Source organism: Lonchura striata, chromosome 27, assembly GCF_050655825.1.
Source record: "Lonchura striata isolate lonStrDom1 chromosome 27, ASM5065582v1, whole genome shotgun sequence".
Lineage (NCBI taxonomy): Eukaryota > Metazoa > Chordata > Aves > Passeriformes > Estrildidae > Lonchura > Lonchura striata.
Window position 1 is genome coordinate 10,229,777 of NC_140729.1, and position 10,550 is coordinate 10,240,326.

At 67.4% G+C, this 10,550-nt stretch overlaps 2 protein-coding genes across 2 annotated transcripts; both read right to left on the reverse strand.

Moving 5' to 3' along the window:
* Positions 1 to 465: 465 nt before the first annotated feature.
* On the reverse strand, positions 466 to 6,633 carry C1QL1 (complement C1q like 1). Its single transcript, XM_021539875.3, has 2 exons — positions 5,890 to 6,633; positions 466 to 1,174 (listed from the first exon to the last, which is right to left on the reverse strand). Exons 1-2 carry the CDS (start codon positions 6,448 to 6,450, stop codon positions 995 to 997), a joined length of 741 nt encoding a protein of 246 aa, XP_021395550.1. The 5' UTR covers positions 6,451 to 6,633; the 3' UTR covers positions 466 to 994.
* Positions 6,634 to 6,707: 74 nt separating this feature from the next.
* Positions 6,708 to 9,436, reverse strand: LOC146765225 (uncharacterized; the record flags this gene model as incomplete). Its single annotated transcript, XM_085561998.1, has 1 exon — positions 6,708 to 9,436. A coding segment is annotated over one exon (1,191 nt), but the record flags the coding sequence as incomplete, so codon positions are not given.
* Positions 9,437 to 10,550: the final 1,114 nt, after the last annotated feature.

Consider the following 10,550-nt stretch of genomic DNA (forward strand, 5'->3'; position numbering starts at 1 on the left):
AGGACACACACATACGGGCAGGAGCACACCCGGCCCCGTCCTGTCCGCAAGGCCAGCCCGTGTCCTCAGGGCTCCCGTTCTCTGATGCCACCGCAGCCGCTCCGGGGGCGGCCGCTGGCCCCGGGCACCGCTGTCACCTCGAATTGGGCCGGTCCTGCCCGCGCCGAGGCAGCGGTGACGGCCGCGTGTGCCCGAGGCTCCCAGTGGCGCTGTGTGGCCTGAGCGTGTCCCTCCCCGAGCGGTGGCAATGCCGTGTCCCTCAGGGGACACCCCCGTGGGCCGCCTGGGCTCCGGGGACCGGCCCGTGTCCGGGTGCCGCTCCGAGCGGCCCCGCTGCGGGCACAGCGCTGATTCTCACGGCTGCGCTGATTTGATAAAAGCAAGCGGCGTCGGCGTGGGAGGTGGTGGGGCAGAAAGACCCCGTCCCCAGGCTGGGGACATCGGGGACACACACAGCAGACGGGGAGAGATCACAGCTCTGCTTTACCATGTTGTCACCCGGCGGGGGGCAGGACGGCGGCTCCCCCGCCCCAACACAGCCCCCGGGCCGGGGCCGTGCGGACACCGCGCGTCTGTACAGCCGGAGCCTCCCGAGACCCTCGGCATCGCCCCAGGGCGGGCAGAGAGCAGGGGCGGCACAAGGGGGCAAGGGGGATGGGGGGGCCGTGGGGCAGCGCGGGGGGCACCCCCAGCCTCTTGCCGCCCCCAAGCTTCTGCCGCCCCAAGCCCTCGGTTGGCAGCCTTCGTGTGAGCTGCGAAAGGGGGGCTCGGGGCACCGAGGGCAGCCGGGAGCGCGGGGAGGGGGGATCCGTGGGCTGGACCGCGGCGGGGGTGCCGTGGGGCCGGGCAGGAGCGAGGGGAGCTGGGAGGCAGCAGGGAACAGAACCACGGCCCAGGGGTGCCGTGGGGCCGGGGGCTCAGTGCGGGGGTGCCGGGGCGCCGCCGCGGGGCTGGGCGGATGCGGGGGTGCCGGGGGCGGCGCCGCGCTCCGGGCTCAGTCCGAGTAGATGATGAAGCCGGAGAAGGTGCTGTACTTGTTGTTGTTGCCGCCGTGGGCTTTGCCCCCGTCCAGCTTGATGAAGACCTCGTCCCCCGCGTCCAGGTGCAGGATGACGCTGTTGCTGGCGTAGTCGTAGTTCTGGTCGGCGTCCTGCGCGATGGCGCTGGCCCGGACCTGCCCAGGGGACACCGCGGGACCGGCTCAGGGCACGCCTCGGCCCGCGGAGCCCACGGGACACATCAGATCCACCCGCCCCGGGGTAGCGTGGGGTGCCCTGGGTCCCCCGCCGTGGGTGAGCGGGCCCCGGGTGGAGGCGGCTCCGCCGAGCACCGCGCAGAGCCCCTCCCGACCCGGCGGGCCAGACACGGCACCGCGGCTCTGGGTTTGACGGGCACCGTGGCACGGACACGGCACCGCGGCTCTGGGTTTGACGGGCACCGTGGCACGGACACGGCACCGCGGCTCTGGGTTTGACGGGCACCGTGGCATGGACACGGCACCGCGGCTCTGGGTTTGATGGGCACCGTGGCACGGACACGGCACCGCGGCTCTGGGTTCAGGTGCAGTTCTACAGCCCAGACACAGGACCCCGCTCTGATACAGGACCACAGGTCTGACACGGAACCCCAACCCCAGGTTTGGATACAGGACCGTGGGTCAGACACGGGACCACAGCTCCACTACGGCTCTTCCACAGGACTCTGACTCCGGATTTGGATGCAGGACCCCAGCTCAGACACAGGACCCCATCTCTGGGTCTGGTACAGGACCGTGCCTGGGACACAGGACCCCATCTCCCAGCCCAGTCCCAAACCGAACCACGGAACCCAGCGCACCCCCAGCTCTTCCCCTACAGGGGAGCTGCACAGGGACCGTGAGCGTGTGGCGAGGGCCGAGCTCACAGCCCCGTCACACGGACCCGCACCCGCTGCGGGGCAGGATGCTCCCCCATAAAGGTTTCCGGGGTGCGGCAGAGCCAGAGGAGCCGTCAGCGGCCGGGGAAGCGGTTCCGCGGCTGGAGCCCGCTGCCGCTGCAGAATTCTTTGGGTAATCAAATCTCTGCCGGCGCCTCGCGGGGAGATCGCGGCGCTGGGTGACAGTGACAAGGCGGCTGGTGAAATCCCAAGTGAAATGCAGAAGCGCTGCGCCTGGAGAAGGTGCCGCTAATTACAACCGACGAGAATCGGCTCTTAATTGGCTCGCGCGGGGCGGGCAGGCACCGGCGAGCGGCTGCGGTGTCCCGGAGCGCCGGGAGAAGCACGGCTGTCCCCACGCAGTGCTGTCCTTCGCCCCCAGGACAGTGGTCCCCAGGGGACCAGTCCTGCCCAGCTGCACCTCCCCGAGCCCAGCGGCAGCCTGTGGTGCTGGGGTCGGACGCTGTTAATTCTGGCACCTACCGACGGCCAGGCTGGTGATCCCATAGGATTTGCCCACGCAGCCGTGTCCCTCATGCCACCAGCAACTCTCACCCTGTTCAAAGTCACCCTTGTGTCTACCCTGCCACCGCGAGGGTCCCCATTCCAGTAGGGGACCCTGAATCCCAGCCAGTCACAGCGCCCCAATCTCCAGGGGACGCTGCCTGTCCTGGGCAGTCCTGCTGAGGAGCAGGAGTGAAGGGAGAAGCCGTGAGGAAGGAGAGCCGGGAAAAGCCATTTGGCTCCCACCATCGTCCCCCCCGCCACCGCCGGAGCTGCCCGGTGCCATCCGTCTTCCCTCGTTAGGGAGCCGCCTCATCACGGCGCGGCCGCCAGCCCTCGCTAAGCAGGGAAGATAAATGGCAGCGCTGGGCCCGGGCTCAGCCGCTCCCGGCACCGCAGCGGCACAGCAGGGAGGCTGCCACCACGGCCCCCGCCATGGCCTCACCCCCTTCTCCTGTTCTGTGCCTCAGTTTCCCCACGGCACAGCTGGGAGCCGTGGGGGTGGCATGGCCTCAGCCTGGGCTCTGCTGCAGCTGCTCTCCCTGACCCCAATGCTGGGGGCGTCCCCAGTGCTGGGGACACTCTGGAGTGGTCCCCAAGGTGGCTGCACCCAGGAGCTTTCAGGCAGACGGGGGGCAGTGGGTGCTGCCACGTGCAGTGACACCTCGGGGACACCGCGTGCCCCACGTGCCACCACGGCCCAGCACCCCCGAGGCGTGGCAGAAACGCAGCAGCTCCTCAGGGTGCTCGGGCACAGCTCTGGGTGCCCTCCCAGCACCCTGGGCACAGCGGGGGTGCCCCCCTCAGACCTCCCTGGGCAGAGCAGCAGGTGCCCCCCAGAGCCCTTGGGTGCATCAGCAGATGCCCCCCTCCCCCCCAGACCCCCAGACAGGCCAGTGGGAGCCCCCAGGACCCCCAGCATGTCCTTGGGGACTGTCCCCAACAGTCCCCTGGGGCTGTGACCCTCCCTGAGCTGTGGATGAACCTTCTACAGCATGGTGACCCCAAAATCACCCAGTACCAGCCCTGTCCGTCCATCCATCCATCCATCCATCTGTCCCTCTGTCCGTCCACCTCCCACTGCCCTCACCTCAGCTACGGGCTAATACAAATAATAATTAATGCTAATTAACCACCAGCAGCAGCTCCCCTGGCTCTCATTAACTCCAGCCCCGACCCAACGGTGATCGGCAGCCCCCCAAATCAGCAGCACCCAGGGGATTTTTGGGGGCCAGAGGGCCCCCCCCCCAACTTCTGACTCGCTCTGAATATAACAGGATCGACCTTTACCTGCCAGGAACCCCACGCCATGCCAGGGACGGGGGATTTTTGGCAGCAACCCCCTAAACAACCCCATTTTTAAATTATTTGAGCCATTGAGGGGGATCTTCTTTATAGATATCGATGCGGCGATGCCTTGTTAGTAATTAACAAGCTCTTAATTAAGTTGCATCGCCCGCCCGAGCGCAGCTTCTCTTGACAAGGGGCTCCATAGCTTCTGGAAATTCATCCAGGAATGACGATGCTCGGCAGAGCTGGGGGGGCAGGAATGTTTGGGGTGGTCCCCAAAAAGATTTTGGGGGAGGCAAAAGGATTGAGGTGAGTTTTGGGGTGCTTAGTGCAGAGTTACACGGATGCTGCTTGGGAGAAAGAGCCAGAAGTGCCAAGCGGCGCTGGCATCCCCCAAAATTCAAGGTTGGAGGGCAGAGGAGGACAATAAAAATCCAAATAAAAGGAAATTCGAACTGTTTGGATGGAGAAAAAGCTGCCGAGCGGCTCCCGCTGTGCTCCCCCGCTCGGAAGAGGTCGGAGCCGAGGCGCGGTGGCCGTGGCAAGGCTCCCGCTCCTGCTCACGCCCCGGCTGTTTCTGCGGTGGAAACTCCGTTTTGGGTTAATTCGGGGTCCTGCATCCTCGGAACAAGGATGCACCGCGGGCTGTGATGCCGGAGGAAACGCTGGGAAGCGAGAGCAGCGTGGATGGATCCCGCGGGAATGCCGGCTGCCGTGGCATCCAGGGGAACTGAGCTCGGCTGGCATCCCGGCGGTCACAAACATCGTGTCCCTCGCGTGGCGGGAGGGGACATGGCGTGGGAAAGGGGCACCCGAAATTCCTGTGGATGGCGAGCTGAGCCCTGGCATTGCGGGTTCCAGCGGGATGAGGTCGCGGGGATGCGGGAGAGGGGAGGAAGAATGGAGCCACCCTCGGGGTGTGTGTCCCCCGCGGTGTCCCCGCGTCTCTCCTGACCCAGCGGCAGCAGCGGAGGCGGCTCCGGGCTGGGCGTGCAGCCCCCCAAAAGCGGGGCAGGCACTGCTCCCCCCGAGGCCACCGCGGACACTGTCCCTGCCCTGTCCCCGCAGGGACCTCAGCGGGGACAATGGCATGGGCGGGGGGGCACCCCGGGGACGCTGTGCGGGTGCCCCAAGGCACCACGAGAAATCACAAGGCACCCCAAAGAACAACTCCGTGGCCGAGGAAAGAGCTGAGGGAACGCCCGGGGAAATGCCAGGGTGGGTGGTGACTGTCCCCAGCGCTGGGAGAGGGACAGGGCAGCGTCTGGGAACGGGAGGAGGAGGAGGATGGGACACACTGCACTGTCCCTGGGAGAAGGACAGGGCACCCAGAGGTGCTACTTCAGGGCGGGGAGCAGGATGAAGCACCCTGGGGCCGCATCCAGAGCTCATCATTGCCACTGGGAGAAGGATGGAGCATCCTGGGGATGCGGCTCCAGAGATGGCAGCAGGACAGAGCCCCTCGGGGGTGCACCCCGAGTCCATCATGTCACCGTGAGGAGAACGGGGCACCCTGGGGTTACACCTCTGTGCTCAGGAAAGGGATGTGGCACCTTGGAAATGCACCCAAATCCCATCATTGTCACCGAGAGAGGCACAGAACATCCTGGGGGTACATCCCGAGGGATAGGAAAAGAATAGGGCATTCTGGGGGTGTACACAGAGCCCATCATCACCACTTAGAGAAAGATAAAGCACCCCAGGCGTGCATGTCAGTGTCTGGGAGAAGGATGTGGCGTGCCAGGGATGAACCCAGAGCCCATCATTGCCACTGGGAAAAGGATGTGACACCCCGGGGATGCATCTCTGGGGCTGGGAAAACGATGGGGCCCCTGGGGAAGCACCCAGAGCCCGTAATCAGCTCTGGGAGAGGGATGTGGCACCCTGGGGGCGCATCCCTGGGGCCAGGAGAAGGATGGAGCACCCAGGAGTGCACGGCTGGGGCGGCAAAAGGACGGGGCCCTGGGGAAGCGCCCGCGCTCCATCAGCAGCACCAAGAGGATGTGACAACCTGGGGGGGCATTCCTGGGGCCGGGACAAGGACGGAACAGCCAGAGGGCGCGTCGCTGAGGCCAGGAAAAGGACGGGGCACCCCGAGGAAGCACCCATAGCCCTTCTCCCGTGCGTGGGGACAGCAGAGCTCCCGGTCCCGCGGAGGGAGCCGGGGTGGGCAGCCCTTACCTGCCCGTTCTTGCAGAGGTCGGCCCACATGCTGGTGCCGTCGCCGCCGCGCATGAGGACGTGGTAGGTGAAGAAGTAGGTGCCGGGGATGGCGCAGGTGAACTTGCCCGAGGCGGCGTCGTAGCTGTTGCCCAGGTTGGTGACCACGTCGTCGAACTTGAGGACCTCGTAGCCCTCGTGGGGGTTCTTGAGGCCGGCGTAGAAGGCGACCCGCGGCACCGTGCTGTAGGTGGCCGCGCTCACCGCGCCCGTAGCCCCCGGTCCCGGTAATCCCGGGGGTCCCGGCCTTCCTGCTTCACCCCGCGCCCCCACCGGCCCCGGCGGTCCCGGTTCTCCGGGCGGTCCCGGCGGTCCCGGTTTCCCCGGTCTTCCCGGTTTGCCTTGGGGACCTTGCACCAGGGTGGAGGGCGGCGGGAGGGGGCCGCGTTCGGCCGGTTGCGGCGGGGCGGCGGGGCCGTAGGGCTCGCAGACCATCCGGCAAGTACCCAGCATCTCGTACCGGCCGTCGGTACCGGCGGAGCTCACCAGCACCGGGATGAGCACCACCAGCACCAGAACCATCACCACCCCCGCCGCGGCCGCCAGCAAAGTTTTGCGGCCCAGGCTGAGCCGCCGCCCGGCCGGGGCACGCTGGCGCCCGGGGGAGGGAATGGTGCCGGCGGGGGGGAGCAGGGCGGCGGCGGCGGGGGGGCTCGGGCTGGCGGCGGCGGCGGCTCCGCTGCGCTCCGCTGGCTCCGGTGCGCCCCGCGCCGCACGGGCCACGCCCACACACCGGGACACGCCCCCGGCCCCGCCCGCCCACCCGAGACACGCCTCCGTGCGTGTAACCACGCCCACGGGAACGCCCCCCCATCCTCTCCGAGGGAGGGAAACTGAGGCAGGGAGCGGGGGCTCGGCCCCGGCTGCTCCACTGACCCCCCTCCTCCAATCCCTCGGTGACCCCGGCCCCTGTCGCCGCGCCAGACCCCGAGCACTCCGAGCGTCCCCGTGGAGCTGGGGACAACCCTGGAACCCGTCACCAGTGTCCCCACAGAGGAGCACCCACGTGGGATGGTCCCCAGGGCCCGCCGCTACTCGCTGCCTCAGTTTCCCCTCCCACGGGGGACCACACTTTGGGATAGCCCAGGTGAGACCCACGCGGCCAAGCACCCATCGCGGTCAGCCGTGGGTCCGTGGGATGGGATGTCACCGCTGGTGGCAAAGGCCACAGTGACAACGGGGCACCCGCAGGTGCCACCGCCGGGCTGCGCGAAAGAGCCGCGCCCGGGGCCGAGCACCGGCGGGCTCACGGCACGGGGACACGCGGCTGCGCCCGCTCCGTCGCCTGCCATCTCCATCAGCCTCGGCGGGGACAGCAGGACGCGATGGCAAGTGACAGGCGCCGCCAGCGCCGGGGGTGAGCGAAGGACGCGGGGATGGGGGAGGGCGACACGGACACACAGGCACAGAGCGGCCCGGGGCCGCTCCCGGTGCCGCCTGCCACCGCGGTTCGGTGACAACACCGAGGTGGCATCAACCTCAGTGGCACTTGTGAGGTCCAGAGGGTCATCATCTCCCCTGCCCCTAAAAAAACCCTGGGGGTGCATCCCCTCATCCCCTTCACGCCTATGCAATGGCCCCAAACCCCAGGGGACACGCGGGGGACAAGCCCCACCCCCGCCCCAAAAGAGGGGAGGGCCAAGGAGACTTTTGACAGCCATCGATCGCCCCCGCATGTCCCCCGGCTCCCGCAGAGGCTTTAATCAGCGAGCAGAAATCAATTAGCTACCTTTAAGGAGGCAATTATTCCTGGGGTCTTTACAAGGCTGGGGAGGTGGGAGAGTATTTTGGGGTGGGGGTGCTGCTAGCACCGTATCCCCCCTCAAAGTTTGATACCATTATGTCACCAGCTGTTTCCCTGGTTCTTTCCTCCATCATTTTTGCTGCCCCCCTCTCCACACCCCCCTATTCCTCATTATCTTTCTGTTTTAACAAGTGCCTAAAAATACGCCTCGCGAGGTCACGGGCTGCGTGAGTCACCATCAGCATGGGGACGGGGTGGCCCGGGTGGGCAAGGGGCTCTGTGTGGGGACAGGGTGGCAGGGACACAGAGGACAGGCCCACGCTGGTTGCATCAGGGCACTCGCCTCACCTGGAGGGTCAGGGGACATCCCCGGTCCTGGCTACTGCATCCTCATGGTGGGGACACAGCCCCAGGCCACCTCGTTGCCACAGGACATTGTGTCCCCTTGGCATAGCCACCACCCCAGGCCACCACATCGCTCTGGACCACCCTGTCCTCATGGCAAGGCCGCTGCCCTTGGCCACCATGTCCTCAGGCTGTGGCCCTACAGCCAGGTGCAGAGCCAGGACAGCCTCAGCAGTGCCGTGGAAGAGCAGCCCTGAATGGGGGGTACAACACCCCGGGTGACACTGGCTGGAGCCCCTCAGGTGCTCCCTTCATGGGGAGGGGGTGCAGACAGCCCCTCAAACCAGCTCCATCCACCTGGGCACAGCTCTGAACTGCACATTTGGGAGTGCAGGAGCTGGGAAAGGGACAAAGGCGGGAGGTGGCAGCAGCAGTGGCTGTGACGGCAGCGATGGCAGCAGTGACAGCAGTGACTCCAGTGGTAGTGGTGGTGGCCACAGTGGCTGTGGTGGCAGTGGTGGCTATTGCAGTGGTGAGTGCAGCGGTGACAACAGTGGATGTCACAGCTGCAGTGGTTGTGGTGGTGCCTACAGTGATGGTGGTGGCAGTAGTGGCTGTGGTGCCTGTAGGGCTGTGGTGGCAGAGGTGGCTGTGGTGGCAGCGGTGGCTGCAGTGGCTGTGGTGGCAGCGGTGGCAGCGGTGGCTGTGGTGGCAGCGGTGGCTGTGATGACAGCAGTGGCAGTGGTGGCTGTGGTGGCTGTGGTGCAGCGGTGGCTGTGGTGACAGCAGTGGCAGCGGTGGCTGTGGTGGCAGCAGTGGCTGTGGTGGCAGCAGTGGCAGCGGTGGCTGTGGTGGCAGCGGTGGCAGCGGTGGCTGTGGTGACAGCAGTGGCAGCGGTGGCTGTGGTGACAGCGGTGGCAGCGGTGGCAGCGGTGGCAGCGGTGGCTGTGGTGACAGCGGTGGCAGCGGTGGCAGCGGTGGCAGCGGTGGCTGTGGTGACAGCGGTGGCAGCGGTGGCAGCGGTGGCAGCGGTGGCTGTGGTGGCAGCGGTGGCTGTGGTGACAGCAGTGGCAGCGGTGGCTGTGGTGGCAGCAGTGGCAGCGGTGGCTGTGGTGACAGCAGTGGCTGTGGTGGCTGTGGTGGCAGCAGTGGCAGCGGTGGCTGTGGTGACAGCGGTGGCAGCGGTGGCTGTGGTGCAGCGGTGTCTGTGGTGACAGCAGTGGCTGCAGCTGTCGCGGCGGTGGCTGCGGCGGTGGCGGTGGCTGCGGCTCCGCTCGACGCCCGCCGCTCCTCTGCAAAGGTTAAGCAAACAGCGGCTCCCGCAGAATCGATGCCGGCCGAGCCCTCGGCTGTTTGCTTTGGCAGCGCGGCGCGGGGGCGGGTGGGCCGTGCTGGGGACGCCGGCAGCGGGGACGGGGACAATCAATGCTCCAGGTTTGGCCGGGGGTGGCTGCGCCCACCACCTCCCCTTGCTGTGGAACTCATGGAGGAGGATTCGGGGAAGGGCAAGGGTGGTCGGGCCAGGGCAGGGGGCTCGTGGGGCCGGCACTGTGCCGTGCCTCAGTTTCCCCTCCTGGCATTGTGGCAGACACTGCCCATAGGGCCACGCTTGGCCAGGGGGACAGGGACAGGGACCTGCCACCTGGCCCTGCCACCGTGGCTCAGCCCAGGCGTGTCTCAGCTGGAATTAAGACAGAGCTGGACACAACCGATGAGCCCAATGTCGGCCGCAATGACGAGCCTGGGGAGGGAGCGGCCATTTGCAGGCCCCGATGAGTTTGGCTGCTGTCCCCAAATTCCAACTGTGTCTTCAGGATGGGCTCCGGAAGGGGCCATGGGAGGGGGACATTCAGCTGTGGCAGGGAGGGCCAACTGTCTGCTGGCCTGGAAGAAGTGGAGGGCTGGTTGGTGAGCTGGGTGGTCGGTGGCCAGCTGGCTCCCAGGCAGTGAGTGGGCTCGTGGGACACCCAGCCGGTCGCTGGATGGGTCGGTGGCTGGGGTTGGGCTGGCTGGCTGGCGGGTTGCTTGCCTGGCCGGCCAGTTGGCCGGTTGCTTGCCTGGCTGGGTGTTTGGCTAGATGGCTGATAGGCTGGCTGGCCAGTAGACCACCAGTCAGGCTGCCTGTCCAGATGTCCGTCCGTTTGTCTGGCTAGCTGAGCCGCTGGCTGGTGGCCAGCCAGCTGACCCCGGGGCTGGCTAGCTGGCCAGGGCAGCCCCGGCCCCGGGGCCAGCAACATCCCGGCACGTCCCAGCCCAGCTCCGGGCACTGTCCCCCTCCCAGCGGGCGGAGCCCTGCCGCGGGCAGGGGAGGGCAAGGTGTGGGTGGCACATCCCCCGTCCCTGTCCCCGTCGCGCTGCCTCATTACGGACGCGGCGGGGCCCGTCACCCTCCCGCCGCGCGGCAATTAAGGGCTGCCAGCACCGGCGGTTAATTAGCGCCGGCCGTGAGTGCTGGGAGGCGGCGGCCGCAGGGCTGGCGGAGGGGACGGGCTCGGGGACGTGTCCCCCGGGGCCATGCGGTGGGAGTAGCCGG